Below are 19,175 nucleotides of genomic sequence, written 5' to 3'. Positions count from 1 at the left end.
GGAGAGGTTGATGAAATGGGGTTTGTGATGGGGTGCGGAGGGGGGAGGTTGATGAAATGGTGTTTGTGATGGGGGTGCGGAGGGGGGAGGTTGATGAAATGGGGTTTGTGATGGGGTGCGGAGGGGGGAGGTTGATGAAATGGGGTTTGTGAGGGGGGGTGGGGAGGGTGGAGGTTGATGAAATGGGGTTTGTGAGGGGGGTGGGGAGGGGGGAGGTTGATGAAATGGGGTTTGTGATGCGGTGTGGAGGGGGAGGTTGATGAAATGGGGGGGGGGGGGGGGAGGTTGCAGGCAACAGAATGTTTGGTTGCAGTAACATAGTCAGAATTACACAGTCAATGAATTTAGCTCTTCTACCTCTTCTGTAATTTAAATAAAATTGAAAAAGGTTTTTAAAATTCTCATTCTTCACTTTTGAGTTTGTTCCATTTGGGAGGTTTCAGGGCGGTGGGAGGCTACATGAAGACTTTGGACAAGTGTGGACATGGTGTTTGTGGGAGAGGGGAAGCGAAGAAAGGAAGGAAGGTCAAAATTCCGACATATTTGCATATACTCATCAATGGTCTCGGGCTTTATTTGTTCATATGTTTATAGCTTCTCTGATATCCATACAATGTATGATATCTAACAATGCATCTTACTATAATTCACCAAATGTCCGTCTGTTCCCAGGTACCGCAAAAAAACGGCTGAACCGATCGCAACGATATTTTGGGTGGGTATTCCTGGGACCCCTGGGAGTAAAATAGGCCATATTGTTTTTCCAAGTTTTCCAAACACGATGGAATAATATTTACCGATATGAACAGTGATGTGGCTTTTGTTGAAATTCTACAAATACTATTTAGATTTTGATGATTTGCGTGTGATGTGATTTAACGGATGTTTATATAAATCGTTTAAAATAAAAAAAAGCCTTCAATTTCTGATATTTTGCCTTTTCATTTGGGCCTCCCAATTGAAGCCCCAACCATAGGGCGGGTACCGTTGCTGGTAATAAAAGTCGAGATTACATGATGAAAGGGGCAATCTTGGATCGTGTCGCACCGGAGAAGTATCTGGGGGTAGTCATGGAAATGGGAGGTAAGCAGACAGCGCAATGCCAGGCAGCTATAGGTAAAGCAAACAGGGTTTGAGGTTGTATTCTAAGGGGGATAAATTATAAATCAAGAGGTGGTTTTAACATTGCATAGGAATTTCCTGAGGCCTCATCTAGAATATTGTGCGCAGTTTTGGTCACCACATCTTATGAAGGACGTAGTTGCTGCAGCGAGGGTTCAGCACAGATTAGTTCAGGTACTAGATTGATTCCAGGCCTAGATAATCTCAGCCATGAGAAGTGGCCGAAGGAGACAGGACTTGTACATTGCAAAGGAAGCGATTACGAGGAGATGTGATAAAGGTGTTGAAGATAAACGGTGTCGACAAAATAAGTGTGGAAGAGTTCTTCAGCAAAATACAGTGATAGGAGCAGGATGATGGCACAACCTGAAAACCTGAAAGTAAAGAATTAGAGAGTTAGGATGACATTGGTAACTCACTCAAAAATAATCACCTCTGCCACCCAAGGTGGACATGAGGTTGTTTTCACCCCTGCCTGGATATCTAAAAAAGTTGCGGACGGATTTGGTGTGTGATGAGGCCAAAATTATTTAATTTTGCTGAAGATCTGGATACAGATATGAGAATTTTTATTTATTTCTTAAGTGATTCTTCCCCATTGAGTGATAGGGACAAAAACGATACATAGCAGGATATCTCAAAAAGTTACGGACGGATTATGACAAAACTAGGTGGATGACTTGGGTAGGTGAGAAGTACAAGCTGATTTGATTTTGGTTCAGGTCCGGATGCAGATCTGGCCTATCAGTGGGATAGAAAACGTTGTCGGTCTACAAGTCTACTATTAGTCCACTGTTCATCCCAGCATTCTAGTTAGTGCATGGAATGATCTCCTTGGAAAGGTAGTGGCAGCAGAAACAGTAGATACATTTAAATTTGAGCTAGACAGGTATCTATCTGGAAGTCGTGGGGATAGGCAGGTACTTGGATATTGGCAGAATCACACAGGCTTGTTGGGCCTAATGGCCTACTCCTGCATTGAAGTTCCTTGCAATTCCTGGTAACATTCGTACAATCACGTAAAGGCAGTATGTTTGGAAGAGGAAGATCTGTCTTTTATTTTCCTACAATGGGTGAGGTTGTAACAGAGACTGGATATGGAGGTGGTGGAGAGGGGAGGGTGGGAGGAATATTGATCGAAGGAAAAAGGACAAGAGAGGAAGTGGGAGGAATAGAAACAGTGAGAGAGGTTGGAGATAAACATGCAAGGGTTGAAGTTCATCAAAGGAAAGAGACGTACAGTGCAAAGGTACATGACGAAAACACACACACACACACACACACATACACACACACACACACACACACACACACACACACACACACACAAGGTGAGGTTGTGATTTTTCCAAAGGTGTGAAGGAGGGGATACAGGACAGCAGAATGTGTAACAATTTCAAAAAACATCATAAATCCCATTTCCACTACTTGTTCTACTCTTCCGTCCGCCATCTTCCTCTACGACTGTCACTCTACCACTGAGGTAAAGTCACAAAGTAGGTAAAATATTAATATCAACCAATTACAATTGCACATTGAGAGCCTCACGCTGCCGTCAAATTCACTTCAAGCAGTTCCGATCAACAGGAGATATCGTCATCAAACGATCCTTCCACCCGACATCAAGAAACATTATAAGTAGCGTACGTCTACCACATTTCCCAAAGTGTAAAGAACTAAAGCTTAGGCCTACATCTTTAAATAATCTTCTTCTTCCTTACCAAAAAACCCAATTCCACTTCATTTCCCAAAGTGTAAAGAACTAAAGCTTACATCTTTAAATAATCTTCTTCTTCCTCACAAAAAACCCAATTCCACTGCATTTCCCAAATCGCTTATTTGCACAACTTCCAAATTCATCTTCACGATTTCCAATTTCGCAGACGACTAAGAAGAAAAATGAAAAAGAAAAACCCAATAAACCCTCAACCTCTCAAAAATGCCTTCCTTTCCTCCGAGCTTTTGCCTGTCATTCCCTCCCACTTCCGATGGAATGGAATTGATGTGGAGACAGAGTAGGAACTGTACAAAATGCTTCCTCGCAGTGCTGATAGCAAATGAGCAGCAAGATGAGAAGTCATCATGGCAGGATTCTACAGAAAACAGCACAAAAAGGGCAAAAATAGAGAATTTCATAAAGGCAATGGCTTTCAAGGACATTCTTTGTCTTCATCCAAACATCTGTACAATCTCCATCATGTCTGCAATCGCATTCCGCACTCAAATTACAACGTAGAGAGTCATATCGATTATCCAAACTCAGTCTAGCTTTAACATTCTATCCTTCGTTGCCACGAGCTCCTCCGGGTCCATCAAATGTTCTCTTCGTCGTTTCATTCTCGTCGAATCGGGCCACAAAATACTGAGTGTTTAAACTCCATAAATATGTGCCAAAGCAGTATTTGGAACTGCAGGATCACCTCTTGGCTTGCCATGTGCCTGCCAAAATGGCTAGACATCTGAGGTACAATCAGACCAGGTTAAATCCCTGGGAATTATTTCCACCTCCTGCTGTGACAGGAAAGTGACAGTGAGGATAAAGTGTAAGGAGCAAGTCGAGTACACAATCAAACGCGACTGATAATGTCGCCATGGAAATGGCAAGGTACATGGTCGAGAGGAGGCGGGCAGAACCAGCCAGACGCCGGAAAAGACCGCCGCTCCCTCATACCCCCTTGGCCCGTGAGGTCGCAAGTTCGTTAAGCGAGTGTCCGGTTGCCCGTGTGGCCCTATCTTCAGCGGAAATCACCAGGCCACTCCCCGAAAAAACCCAGAGCAAGGATAGAGGCGGAGAGCTCAAGCAACTCCATCTTCCAACCAATGACCTTGCAAACCTGTCAACAGAAATAAGGTCACGCCTTCAACTGGTGCCACTGAGCAACTGGCTGTCTGGGCTTAGAAACCATGTCTTTCCAGTGCTTAACTTCAGCAGGGCCGCTCTTCCATGACAAGTATATCTGGAAAAAGAAAAAGAAGAAAATGATAACAACACGGCACCATGATGTACAGGAACTTTGATACAGGAGGAAGCCATTTTGCCCATCATGTCTGCGCTAGATCATGTCCTGTTAATTCAATCTATCAGTGGATTGAGTTAAATTCACTTGGGGGTGGAGGTGAGTTTGGGGAAAGTATGGTAGGGATGAGAACAGTGTGCCAGACACAGACATTACCAGGTTGTGTGTATAAAGGTGAGGATGAGATTGTCATGCGCATAAAGAACTAGTGGCACCTCATGACATCGGCGTCATGTCACATTTAGGGTCAGTGCTGCTCCTTTTGTTTAATTTATCCTTCTTGACTGCAAATCCACCTCAAAACTGGTGATTAGTGGGGTGGAGGCAATTTGTTTGTGGGGCAGATGACCCTTTTTACTAACAGGTTGTGCAGCATTTACTCTTAGGGTACTTGACCTGTGCCTTGCTGCCTCAAAGTAAGTGGGCAATCCTGGTGTTGGCTTAATGGTTGAGGTGGCTGCCTTAAGATCTTAGGGTCTTGAGTTTGAGCCCCTGTCATGCCGTTGATTAACACCAGGTGGGTTGACTCAGCCTGTCATCCTTATGAGGTCGGCAAAATAAGTACCAGCTTACTGGAAAGAATGAGCCATTCAAGTATCCTGCATTGCAGTGGCGACCCGTCCAGGATTTAGACATTAGCCTTGGAAGCAAATATATATATACACATGCATATAATTTTATAAACAGGAATCAAATTCCTGCGAGGGGCTAAGTGTGAAAAAATTCTGACTCAATGAGGGGCTCGAACCACGGACCTCCGTTGATAACGCGTCAACAACCCACTGCGCTATTGAGCCAGCCGCAATCTCCTCAGAACCTTTCCACACTTAACACTGCGAGCTATATAATGGCCAATGTCTTACATGCCTGCTAAGCAGACCCCGAATGTTAGCGTAAGTATATGCATGCGTATGTATGTGTGAATAAGTAGAAATGCATTGAAGATTAATTCAAATACAATTTTAAAAACAGGAATATTGATAGATAGATTTTTAGAAAAAAAAAAATATATATATATATTGTTACGGGGTCCCCCCACCTTTATCCCTGGTCTCGGTGGACCTCCGAACCCCAAGAGGGTCCCCGGCAGAAAGATGTTTTTATCCCTCACTGGAACCAGCAAATGAAACAGTCGAATCAAATGATGCAACCACACCCGGTTATAAACAAACCATAATATATTATAAATCCCACACAAAGAGCCATACAGCAATGGGGGCAATCCCCCTACTTTCAAATCTTACGATATTATCCTTGTCAAGCCCCTTAACCCCACTCACGGCACCTCCCCCAATGTCTCTGCTCCCCTACAAGGCGAAGTCCCAGTGTCTCTGTGCGCTCCCGCGATCGGGGAGTCGAGGCCCGGTGGTCAATTGAGGCGTGGACGAGCGAGACGACCCCGAGGTCACGTGCTCAGCCCCCAGCACACAGCAGTGGCGAGGAACCTCACAAAGGGCGCTCCGATGTACACATTGCGGTTCAACCCGCGAGCCTCCATATAATTCACACGTGTCCACCTCACAAAGATGCGCTCCGACGTACACGTTGCGGTTCAACCAGCGAGCCTCCGTATAATTCTCCATGTCCCTTTCTGGCACAGCCGTTCCTGGCAATCCACCAGGGAATAATTCCCAGCCGACACGACGAAAGCCTGTTCCCTGCAGGATTCTCGCGTGGCCAAAATGGCGGACAGCTTTCACTCCAACCCGGGTTCTCAAGGCCGGGATCCTCCGGGACCTCACTGAGAATACCCGGCGACACAGGCTCCCCGCACTCCGGCGATATTTCTTATCGACCGAACTTCCTTTCAGGGATGCAAGGTTCCCTCGCACTGTACGTCGAACGCTCGGCCCGGAGCCTCCACCACCACCTCTCTTTCCGATCTCCTCCCACCTCCTTTTCTTCGCTCCACCTCTTCCGGTCTCGATCCGGATTTACGGCCACATTTTACCAGGAGCGCTTTTAAATCTTTTACTCACAACAACCCTCTCCCTTAAGTCACAATAAGCATAATATCCAGAATACTTCGAACCAGCAACAATACTCAAAACAACAATCATTAAGGCTGAGTCCGTAACAATATGTACAGGGATCCTACTCGGCCGCTACCCTGATAGTCGTCCTTTCGGGAGCTGCCGTAACTCTGGGAGCCTCCATAGCAATATCGGCTGCGGCCACCACCAACACTACCGCCAAGTTGTCCTCTTCTGTAGCCCCCTCGACGCCGACGAAATGCCTTCCCTACTGTTATGGTCCGACCCTCCAACTCCTGGTTATTCAGAGCCTTTTCTGCATTTCTGGCGTCCTTTGAGTTTTCAAATGTGACAAAGCCAAACCCTCTTGACTTTTGGCTCTCCCTGTCTTTTATCAGCAGCACTTCCAAAAGCGGTCCATATTTATTGAAGGTAGACTCCAGAACCTCTTCCTTTGTTTTGAAGTTCAGTCCACCTACAAAAAGCTTGCCAACTTTGCCTCCATCCCTGACTGGTGTGGTGTTATTTCCCATATCGGACTTTTTCACAACCATCAGGTTACTAGAAACCTGACCCCCGGCCAAATCATTCCCAACCACAACTGATACTCCCTCTACAGGAAGAGTGGCTTGAAACCCCACGGTGACCGGTCCTGACACCAAATCAGACTCTAGATTGATGACATGAAGGGGAGCGCTAACCCAGCCACCGATCCCTTGTAACCGAACACTATCACCAGTTGCTGTACTCTCCGACAATGGCAAAATGCCTTCAAGCATTAAGGATTGATGTGCTCCTGTGTCCCTCAATACCCTAACAGGTCTTGGGTTAGTCGAGTCTCCCTCCAGTGAGACAAACCCCTCATAAATAAATGGTTGGTAACTCTTCTGCGGGCGATTTCTCACGTTTGCCATCGCATTCGGAGTTGTACTAGTCAGACTCCGCTCCTGATTTTCCTTTCCCAAAGCATGACAGTGGGACATCAAGTGTCCTGGTTTATGGCAAAAAGCGCAAGTAGGCCCGGAGAACCTCGTGGTCTGCCTCGAGGCCCACGGAGGATACGTCTGCCTTGAAATCGTTGACTTCTGACCTCTAGAAGTCATGATATCAGAGTGGTCCTCCTCTCGAGGCCGCCCCCATGAATTTTCGTTCTCCGCTCCTGCCGTACCATAGCTCCCCTGGCTAAGTCTAGGCGAGAAGTTAGGGTTGCGGAACCCCATCCTGTGGGTTAAGGCATAGTCATCTGCCATGGTCGCTGCCTCATACAACTTTGGTACTTTCCTTTCCTCCAGGTGTATTTTAATGTCCTCGTGGACACACTGTTGGAATTCCTCCACCAGGATCAATTGTCGCAATAGTTCGAAGTCTTTCCCAACACCTTTTGAATCGCACCACCTATCAAACATGGTTTCTTTCAATCTGGCAAACTCCACTTGGGTCTCACTCTCCCTCCTCCTGGCATTCCGGAATTTTTGCCGGTAATCTTCCGGGACCAATTCATAGGCTTTGAGAATGTGTTTCTTCAATACCTCGTAATCTGCACATTGGTCAATCGGTAAAGCCGAATAAATCTCTTGAGCTTTACCCACCAGAACACTTTGCACTAGTATGGACCAGTACTCCTCAGGCCAGTTTAACTGTCGAGCCACTTTCTCAAAGTGTGGAAAAAACTTGGCTACCTCCTTCTCATTGAAGGGTGGGACCAGCCTCACATGTCTGCCAACATCCCAGGTGTTCTGACTAGGTGTCGAACCAGTCAGCAGGGATGGTACCTCTCCCCGTTCTCTCATTAACTCCAGCTCCTTGACTTTAATTTCCTGCTGACGTGCCAATTCACGGTCCTTTAACTCCCTTTCGGCTCTTCTCTCCTCTGCTTCGAGTTCTCTTGCAGCTCTCCTTTCCTCTGCTTTTTTGTCTTCCAACCTTTCCTGGAGTTCTCTTTCCACTCTCCTTTCCTCTGCTTTTTCTTCTTCTAACCTTTCCTGGAGTTCTCTTTCCACTCTCCTTTCTTCTGCTTGTTTCTCTTCTAACCTTTCCTGGAGTTCTCTTTCCAGTGCTTTTTCCCTTTCCTGGCTCCGTAATTGCATCTCCAGTTTCCGGAGCTCCACATTTTCTTGTTCTTCTGGTAACCAATCCCAGGCTACCTGCCCATGCTTTTAATCCCACCATAGATTGTATCACCACTGTCTGCAACTCTGCCTTCTTCATGTTAGTTCGGACCTCCAAGCTAAAATGTTTGGCCAATTTCCAGAGGTCCGATTTTACTAACGCTCTGAACTGTGCTTCACTCGGGGCCACCGTAAACTTCTCTGCGTCAAACGCCATAGTGACTACTGGTAACACCTGTTAACCTTCACACAAGAAATTTCTAACAAACAAAAACAAAAGTATTATTTTATATATATTTATTTTTTTTGTTGTTTGTTTTTGGAAAAAAATTGGGAATGTTGGAAAAAGTTCCAAACTTGGGAATTCTTTCCCGGACTAAATTTAGGAATTTTTTTTAGATCCCGGCCGAGCCCCCAATTTCTGTTACGGGGTCCCCCCCACCTTTACCCCTGGTCTCGGTGGACCTCCGAACCCCGAGAGGGTCCTCGGCAGAAAGATGTTTTTATCCCTCACTGGAACCAGCAAATGAAACAGTCGAATCAAATGATGCAACCACACCCGGTTATAAACGAACCATAATATATTATAAATCCCACACAAAGAGCCATACAGCAATGGGGGCAATCCCCCTACTTTCAAATCTTACGATACTATCCTTGTCAAGCCCCTTAACCCCACTCACGGCACCTCCCCCAATGTCTCTGCTCCCCTCCAAGGCGAAGTCCCAGTGTCTCTGTGCGCTCCCGCGATCGGGGAGTCGAGGCCCGGTGGTCAATTGAGGTGTGGACGAGCGAGACGACCCCGAGGTCACGTGCTCAGCCCCCAGCACACAGCGGTGGCGAGGAACCTCACAAAGGGCACTCCGATGTACACGTTGCGGTTCAACCCGCGAGCCTCCGTATAATTCTCATGTGCCCACCTCACAAAGATGAGCTCCGACGTACACGTTGCGGTTCAACCCGCGAGCCTCCATATAATTCTCACGTGTCCCTTTCTGGCACAGCCGTTCCCGGCAATCCACCAGGGAATAATCCCCAGCCGACACGACGAAAGCCTGTTCTCTGCAGGGTGCTCGCGTGGCCAAAATGGCGGACAGCTTTCGCTCCAACCCGGGTTCTCAAGGCCGGGATCCTCCGGGACCTCACTGAGAATACCCGGCGACACAGGCTCCCCGCACTCCGGTGATATTTCTTATCGCCCGAACTTCCTTTCAAGGACGCAAGGTTCCCTCGCACTGTACGTCGAACGCTCGGCCCGGAGCCTCCACCACCACCTCTCTTTCTGATCTCCTCTCACCTTCTTTTCTTCGCTCCACCTCTTCCGGTCTCGATCCGGATTTCCGGCCACATTTTACCAGGAGCGCTTTTAAATATTTTACTCACAACAACCCTCTCCCTTAAGTCACAATAAGCATAATATCCAGAATACTTCGAACCAGCAACAATACTCAAAACAACAATCATTAAGGCTGAGTCCGTAACAATATGTACAGGGTGGTCCAGAAACCCTGGGCACATTTTGAAGAATCATACCTGCAACAAACAACTATGTTTATTATTGCTCTTTGGTGCAAAACAAAACATGATTACTCGTTAAACAGTCTAATCATTCTAATATCCATGAAACAGATCAGTTCAAATGTTCAAACTGCTTTCCTTCATTGTCTATGCACAGCTGTAGCCATAAAGAAACACTCTGACACAGATCTGCATGTTTCAGTCGTTAAGACAGCAGTCTCATTACAGATGAATTCTTTCAAGTCTCTAAGGGTCGTAGGATTCCTCGCATACACTTTGTGTTTGAGGAAACCCTAAAGGAAGAAATCACAGGGTGGTAAATCACAAGACCATTCAACCGGACCACGACGGCCAATTCATTTGTCCGTAAAGTTCAAATCAAGGGCCTGGTGTACACTGGCAGCATAATGAGCAGGCGCCCCATCATGCATGAACCACATTTGGCCATCATTGAGTGGAAATACACGCTGCTCCAACATTAGAAGGTAATTCGCAGCATTCACATTTTCTTCGAAAAATATTGGTCCAACATTGCCTCCAGAAGAAATGCCTGCCCAGACGGACACACTAGCTTGATACTGGACGTTGTGATCAAGAGTAAGTAGTGGGTTGTCTACTACCCATATCACGCTATGATGACGATTCACAGAACCAGATAAAGTAAACTTGGATTCATCTGACCACAAGATCCTGTTCTGCAAATCATTGTCCATATCCATAACCCGAGCAATGTCTCACATGCCTCAACGCGCCTGTTAAAATCATCCTCAGATAGTTGGTGAATTAATCTGGGTATGTATGGTTTCTCATTAAGGTATTTTAGTATTCTTTGAATCGATTATCAGCTTTTGTTGGTGATGTTTGGTAAACAACGAGTTGATAATGGTGTGTTACTGTGGATTTGTTGTTGAATGACCGCCGTGCTTTCCTCAGTCCGAACAGTATGAGTCCTACCTGTTGACTGTTTTGGAAGAATGCTGCCGGTTTCATCAAATTGCTTGTTTATTCTGCCGATGGTTCTTCTGTCAATTGCGTCGGCGCCACATTCTTTGACAAGTTGTCTGTGAACTTCAGCTGAATTTCCAGATACAGTATACAAGTGTAGAGCACGAATTTTCTGTCTCACAATATCCTCCGTCATATTAGGGCATCTAATTCACAATGAACTGAACTATGCAAAGACAAATGCGTGCAGCACAGTGAGCGAAGCTCACCCTGATCCAGATCACGTGTTTGTGATATTACATTTTTAGAAGCAATTTAAGTTGAAGATTTTGGTTGAAAAAAACTTAAAAAACTAGATGGTATTCATAGAATACTTACCCTGCACAGTCAACTTGTTGTGAGCCAACTCTTCTCTTTTTGAACATTTTTTTCCTTTGATCCAATATGGCTGCCAGACCACGTGACCGATGACATCATAAATTTATATTCTCTAATATAATTGTTGCATAGATCACGCTCATTACATTTCAAACTGGTCAGACTAAGCGTTGTCCCTGTCGAATTATGACGTCATAATTATGGCACCAATGACGTCATCATTAACAAAACATATTCCCCATATGGAGTTCTTTACAATGAGCCATGTTTCAATTTTTTCCATGCAGCGGTTTTGGAGATATAGAGGTGCAACATTTTTTGGTTTTTCCAAGATGGCACCTGTACCACATGACCTGTGACGTCATGATTATCATTAAAATATTCTACATGAGGAGACGCTCCTATTCTGAAAATTTTGTGCCCATCAGAGCAACAGTTGCTGAAAAAAAATTCACAATGATCGGATACGTGTTGTACTTGTCGAATTATGACGTCATAATTAAGGCACCAATGACATCATCATCAACATATCTTATTCCCCCTGGTGAGTATTTGACAATGAGCCATGTTTCAATTTTTTTCCATTGAGCAGTTTGGGAGATATAGAGGTGTAACGTTTTTCCAAGATGGCGTCCATATCACGTGAAATATGACGTCATAATAATCATAAAAATATTCTACATGAGGAGGCATTTCTATGGTAAAAAATTCATGTGAATAGGTTTCCGAGAAAATGAATTTTTAAAATGCAGACATGTACTGCACACGTATGTATGTAACTGAATGCTTAACCTCGTTTTCGCTTCCGAGCGCAGGGTAATAAACTTAGTTGTTTGTTGCAGGTATTGTTCTTCAAAATGTGCCCAGGGTTTCTGGACCACTCTGTATATGCGGAATATATATATATATATATGCTTAAGCACTCCGTCAACTGTGTGTGTGTGTGTGTGTGTGTGTGTGTGTGTGTGTGTGTGTGTGTGTGTGTGTGTGTGTGTGTGTGTGTGTGTCTGTGCATACATAAGGTTATGTGTCTGACTGTCTGTATGTGATTACATGAGGGTGTGTGAGGGTGTGTGTGTGTGTATATATGTGACGGTTTTACGGTGAGGACTGAAGAAACATCAGCAGCACATTCACCTTTTGAAGAGGCCCTCACACAAACATAACAATCTCTACACATATTCAATCACTGATCTATACCATAGCTACCTACCATTGCTGTCAATATCCATGCTCTCCTCTATTTCACCCTCAAAAATCACCAATAAACTCCAATACATTCAGAACTCCGCTGCCCGTCTACTCACCCATTCCCGGACCCGTGACCACATCACCCCCGTCCTTTACAAGCTTCACTGGCTCCCCATCCCCCAGAGAATCCAGTACAAAATCCTCCTCTTGACCTACAAAGCCCTCCATAACCTGGCCCCATCCTACCTGGCTGACCTCCTCTCCAGACACACTCCCACCCGCAACCTCCGCTCTGCTGGTACCAACCTCCTGACCCCCTCCATCCGGACCAAATTCAGATCCTGGGGGGACAGGGCCTTCTCCATCGCTGCTCCCACCCTCTGGAACTCACTACCTCACACCATCAGAGACTCCTCCTCACTCACCACATTCAAAACATCACTAAAGACCCACCTGTTCAACACTGCATTCAACATTCAACCCACAGCATTTAACCCCTGACTATCTCTTCTCCTTCTCCCTCCTTTTGCTTTAAATATTTCCCTATTGATTCTTGTCTTTTTGCAATTGTTGTTTTCATGTATTGTTATGCATTATGTTTGCCACTCTGTCAAAGCGCCTTTGGGCTTCTGGAAAAGCGCTATACAAAATAAATGAATTATTATTATTATTATTATTCTCAATGCTTCTAGGTACTTATCAAAATCAAATTAAAATCTGTCTCGTATTTCTGCTTCCACTACCTTCCCAGGGAGACCATTCCATGTATTAACTACCCAACCTTATTACTAACTAATTACTCCCATGTTTCTTCTTTCTTCTCAAGCTAAGACCTCTCTCTGGTCCCGTCAGTGTCCCTTCTGCTAAACAAATTATTCTGCACTCGTTTTGTTTGTATCTTTCATTATTCTAAACATCTCCATAAAACCCCCTTGTAATCACCCCCTTTCGAATTAGGCATGAGATAATGAAAAATGGCAGGAGAAGTTGAGATATAAGATAATAAGGGAGAAATAAACAGGGAAAGAAACATGACCAGGGTGGAGAAGGCAGACATGTGGATGAGCCTAGATTCGATGGATATATACGCATGTTGGAAAGGAATTTTTATTTTTTTTGTATACTGAATCGAGGCTCGTGAAAGAGCTAACATTTATTTCACAAACAAATCAACCAGACAAACAAAATATACAAAAAGAGGGAGCGGAAGACAAGATGGGGAGAGAAGGGGAAGCACACAACCACAACATTTGAGAGCAGGGAGAAGTGTGGGAGGGAGAGGGCTTGGGGGGGAGGATTTGTAGGATAAAAAGAAAACACTACAGAAGTAAGAAGCTTTTTGAACGGTCGAGACTCACTTTGCCAATGACATCATTTCGACTGAGTTGATCTTTATCCATGACAGTGACTGTGATGGTGGTGTCACGCAAGTTCTCGGTAGGCACACTGAAAGTAAAGGTCTGGTTAAAAACGGGATTAAGATTATTCTTCAACACTTCTGTCTTCATCTTCTCCACTTTTTTCTCTTTGTGCATCAGCCAAACCTTTACATATGGGTCTGAAAAAAAGGGAATAATTATCGCTGTGGACATTGATGTTATCAGCACGGCAAACATTAGATGGGTTAAATAAAAAGAAACTTGGTGTTATTGTTAATTGTTTTATAACTAGCATAGGTACCCAGCGTTGCTGGGCAACGCAGAGTCGTTTTATGCCGGGAATATAAAGGGAAGAAGGGGAGGGAGAGGAGGGGAGGGGGGGAGGGAGAGGAGGGTAGGGGGGGAGGGAGAGGAGGGGAGGGGGGGAGGGAGAGGAGGGGAGGGGGGAGGGAGATGAGGGGAGGGGGGAGGGAGAGGAGGGGAGGAGGGAGGGAGAGGAGGGGAGGGGGGAAGGGAGCGGGAGGAAAGGGGAGGGGAGAGTGGGCAGGGGTAGGGGAAGAGAGAGGGAGGGAGGGTTGGTGGAGGATAGTAGAGGGGGAGGATAGGGGATGGGGGGAGGGGCAGGAGAAGGGAGGAGTAAAGGGGAGGGGCGAAAGGGGTAGGGGAAGGGGAGTGGGAGAGCGGGGATGATAGGGGTGAATGGGAAGGTGAGGAGGAGTGGCAGGAGGGTAAAGGGAGAGAGAGGAGATGATAGGGGATAATAGGGTAAGGGGAATAGGACCAGGGAGGGGGGAGGGGAAGAGGGGGAACATGAACGGGAAATATATACATTCCTCTGGAATGGTTTTGCACTTTGACTTTCCCTCACACCAACACCCCCACGCCCCTCACAACCCCACCCCTTCCAAACCTCACCCCCAAACTCAGGTTCACTTGGACAACCAGGTATCTCCCCCACTCCACTTTCTACCCCCAACGGACCTTTCCACCTCCCCTTACATCCCCCATCCCACCCAGTCCCCCACAACCCTCCCTCCCCACTCCCTCACAACCACTCCCCTTTAAATAGTCTTCTGTAAAAGTGAAAATCAAGCAGGAAATCAGCGAAATGTGCAAACCAGACCGAGCAAACAAAATATCAGACTTTCACGTGCAAAGCTACAGTTCAACATGGCGGAGAACCGGAGATCCAAACACGTTAACACGATGTTTGATGCGATATTGTTTTTTAAATAAGTATATTTTTTATAGGAATACTAATATAACTTATATTAATATAATGAAAGTAGAACGTACAAAAATGTGAATCACTGTGATCTCGTATAATAACAAACTGCGTACGTAAAAACAAAAAGGGAGCACTGTCTACTCCATCGCCATGACCTGCAAAAGAAGCCTGAAGAGCGCTCGCCAAACACCTTAAGGGTGTAGTACTGGTGAAAAATTGAGAAAACTACATAGGTACCTTTGAGAGGCCTTTACACAAAAACAAAGTCAAGTTAATATCTAATTTTCAGTTTTTCTTGAAAGATATAATCTTGCCTTTAACTCAGACCAGTTTCAACGCTTCTTTGTCATATTACATGCATATAATTTGCATAAATTAGACCGTCAATAAAAAACAAGGAAAAACAAAGAACACATTTCTACTTCTATCTTCTATGTCACCTATCATTCTTTTCACACAAAACTTGGTACATGTATTATACATGTGTTACTCTACTACCTGATGAGAGGATTTTGTGAAATTATGTCAAATGTTCACTAATTAGCTAATTATGCCAATTACCAGATAAAACTTGGTTGTCCTTCAATAAATCCACAATGGCTACTCCTATAAACAAAAGCCATCATCATTTTAAAGGAAGTGATATTCTGAATATCCTGTCCAAATTTCAGCCCAAAAGAATGATGCAAATTAAAGTTATAACAAATTTCATGCAAAATATTATATTTCTTGTAAATTGTGTGTAAAGATAACATTAGATATTTTAAAGGAAATACTGAATGAGTTTATACAATACGTATGAATCTAAACCGTAAAAACATAGTTTTTAAAAAAAGAGGCATATTGGAAAGTTCACCAGTACTACACCCTTAATTAGCACTCAGTCAACTGTTGAGATGCGAGGAGTGTCCCACAAGGTCTAAATTAAGCAAATTAACTCTTTTTTATTTTAATAAGAGGTCAATTGCGCAGTTAAAATTTTGAAATTCGGTTCAGGTGAAGAGATTCTCGATCTTTGCAGAAAATAAATAAAGGCACAAACACTGGCGTTTTATAAGCATTGTGATGCATAGAGGAATGCAGTGATTCATAGGTATGACGATCAGCTATATTACCATTCGTAGATATGAAGCTTTATTGTACAGAAAACAACCTATTCTGAAGCAAGGTATACTTAAGTTGAGCGGACAAAATGGCGGAATTAAGACCCCCAAGCTGAGCGACCTGAACGCAGGCTGACCAAAGGTAAGCCTGTTAGCATAAATGATCTTCAAAATCACAACCAATGAACAAGTTCAGGGGAGCTTATGCGATGGCGTGTTGTCCGTCCATCTGTCGGTCCGTAAACATTTGAAACTTCTTCTCCGAAACCGCTGATGGGATTGTGAGCAAACTTGGCACAAACACTGTTTGTTATGTTGCAACTCAAGTTTGTTCACGGCATTTAAAAAGATTCGGGGTCTAAGGGGGTTTACCGGGGTCAAAGTGGATCCAGGTTTGACTCCCCAAAATAGGAATTTGCTTTTTCCCCTGAAACTACACACACTATTTCGATGAAACTTGACCACAACCTTCATCACCCGTGATGTACCGAGGATTGTTCAGGGCATTAAAAAGATCTGCCCCTTTCGGGGGTCTATGGGGGGTTTCCCCCCAAAATAGGTATTTGCTTTCTTCTCAGAAACTACACATGCAATTTTAATGAAACTTCACCACAACCGTAATCACCCATGATGTACCAATGTTTGTTCAATGCATTAGAAGGTTTAGGGTCTTAGGTGGATTATGGGGTTGGGCGAGGAGGGGTTTACCCCAAAATGGGTATTTTATTGTTTGTTTGTTTAAAATCTTATGATTATGTTAGTAAAGCGCGGCGTTACGCGCGCTGCTTGTGAGCAAGGAGGAAGCGGACAAGCGGTAACATATAAACGTCTTTATTGTAAGACTACACTGTAACACTGAACTCCTCCGGGCTGGTCGCCCGGTGTATATCATGAGGCCACGCCTACCCCTCGGGCGTGGCCACCGCCCACTTGGTGCGTGGAATGATGTCACCACGCCAGTGGGCTTTTGTGTCCGCCACACGCGCCCCCCCAGAATTCCCGCGCACCTGGAGGGCCAGTTTGTGGGGCAGACGAATGACCCGGCCGAAGCGCCCCCTGGCGATCGGCGGCGTCTGGGGTGCAGGGATACCAGGTGGGATGCCCCTGGCTGCCCCTGGGATGGGTGCAGGACCGGGGGGCGCCGTGGCGGCGGGGCTGGGCGGTGCCGGGGGTCCGCCCGCAGGAGGGCGGCCCCGACGTGGGGGTCGGGCCACTGGCGGTGGATGGTCCACATCGAGGTGGGCCGGCTTGAGGCGGTCTACCGAAACGCGGTCAGGAGTACCGCCGATGTCCAGGGTGAAGTGCTTCGCCCCGGTCTCCAGCACGCGGAAAGGCCCGTCGTACGGGGGCCGCAGTGGTGTCCGATGGGCATCGTGGCGGACGAAGACGTACTCCGCCGTGCGAAGCTCCGGGGCGACGTGCGTCGGTGGGTGCCCGTGGCATGCCGTGGGCACCGGGGCGAACCTCTGGGCGGTCTCTTGCAGAGCGGAGCGCTGCTGTGCCGCGGACCATGGTGCCGTGGAGTCGGGGAGGAACTCGCCCGGCACCCGCAGCGGTTGCCCGAAGACCAACTCCGCCGCGGATGCGCGCAGGTCCTCCTTGGGCGCCGTCCGGAGGCCCAGCAGGACCCAGGGGAGCCTGTCGACCCAGCCGCCGTCGCGGAGGGTGGCCCGGAGCGCGGCCTTCAATGAGCGGTGAAATCGCTCACACAGGCCGTTAGCCTGGGGGTGGTAGGCCGTGGTTCGGTGCAGCCGGACCCCGAGCCCCTGCGCAACCGCCCCCCAGAGCTCCGAGGTGAACTGGGGGCCGCGGTCGGATGAGATGTCTGAGGGGGCGCCGAACCGGGCGACCCAGGTGGCGATGAAAGCCTGCGCGACATCGGCCGCCGTTGTCGACGCCAAGGGCACGGCCTCCGGCCACCGGGTGGTGCGGTCCACCATGGTGAGGACGTGGGTGAAACCCCGCGAGGGGGGCAGAGGTCCCACCAGGTCCACGTGGACGTGGTCAAACCGGCGTTCCGGCACCGTGAACGGGGCCAACGGGGCCTGGGTGTGCCGGTGCACCTTGGCGCGCTGGCACGCGAGGCATGTCCTGGCCCAGCCGCGGACGGCCTTCCGGAGGCCATGCCAGACGAACTTGTCGGCGATCAGCCTTTGGGAGGCCCTCGCGCCCGGGTGGGACAGGCCGTGGATGGCGTCAAACACCTGGCGCTGCCAGCCCGCGGGCACAATGGGGCGAGGACGCCCGAGGGAGACGTCGCACAAGAGGGCCGCGCCCGCGCCGTCGAACGGCACCTCGGTGACGCGGAGGCCCGTGACGGCGGTCCGCAAGGCCTGGACGTCGGGGTCAGCGGCCTGGTCCGCTGCCATCCGGGCATAGTCGATGCCGAGGTGGACTGCGTGGGCGACGGCCCGGGAAAGGCAATCCGCAACCGGGTTGCCCTTCCCCGCGACGTGCTGGATGTCCGTCGTGTACTCGGACACGGCCGAGAGGTGACGCTGCTGCCGGGCCGACCACGGCTCGGTGACCTTGCCCATCGCGAAGATCAGCGGCTTGTGGTCGACGAAGGCAGTGAACGCCCGGCCCTCGAGCAGATGGCGGAAGTGCCTGACCGCCAAGTGAAGTCCGAGCAACTCGCGGTCGAAGGTACTGTAACGGCGTTCGGGCGGGCGAAGCTGCCGGCTAAAGAACGCCAGCGGTTGCCAAGCTCCACGCACCCATTGCTCGTGCACCGCGCCCACCGCGTAGTCCGAGGCATCGGTGGTGAGGGCGATCGGTGCATCGGGTGCCGGGTGCGCGAGCATGGTGGCGTTAGCCAAGGCGAGCTTCGCGCCCGTGAACGCCGTGTCCATCTGCTCGGTCCAGGTAACGTCGCCTTTGCCCGGCTTACCTCGGAGAGCTTCGTGCAGGGGGCGCAGGAGCTGGGCGATACGGGGCAGGAACCGATGGTAAAAGTTCACCATGCCCAGGAACTCCTGCAGCCCTCTGATCGTGCGGGGGCGCGGAAACCCCTTTACCGCCTCCACCTTGGCCGGCAGGGGGACGGCTCCGTGCCTGGTGACACGGTGCCCCAGAAAATCGATTGTGGCGGCGCCGAACCGGCACTTTGCGGGGTTCACAATCAGGCCATGCTGGCCCAGGCGTTCGAAGAGTGTGCGGAGGTGGCGTAGGTGCTCTTCGCGGGACGCGCTGGCGACGAGGATATCGTCCAGG

General features: G+C 47.8%; 1 protein-coding gene across 10 annotated transcripts in view; it reads right to left on the bottom strand.

The window, feature by feature from the left end:
* Positions 1–1,704: 1,704 nt before the first annotated feature.
* SYT7 (synaptotagmin 7) overlaps positions 1,705–19,175 on the bottom strand; it is a 155,996-nt gene continuing 138,525 nt past the window's right edge. For all 10 annotated transcript variants that reach the window (XM_078767113.1, XM_078767111.1, XM_078767114.1 and 7 more), the window contains 2 exons: positions 13,611–13,810; positions 1,705–4,079 (listed from right to left, as the gene is read on the bottom strand). In XM_078767113.1, coding sequence (XP_078623239.1) covers positions 3,975–4,079; positions 13,611–13,810 — 305 coding nt within the window. In that variant the 3' untranslated portion in view covers positions 1,705–3,974. The remainder of the gene's footprint in view (positions 4,080–13,610; positions 13,811–19,175) is intronic.

Source organism: Myxine glutinosa, chromosome 13 (genome assembly GCF_964187855.1).
Source record: "Myxine glutinosa chromosome 13, kmMyxGlut1.1, whole genome shotgun sequence".
In the NCBI taxonomy this organism is placed as follows: domain Eukaryota; kingdom Metazoa; phylum Chordata; class Myxini; order Myxiniformes; family Myxinidae; genus Myxine; species Myxine glutinosa.
The sequence above is the reverse complement of the archived record's forward strand: the minus strand, read 5'-3'. Positions and strand labels throughout refer to the sequence as shown.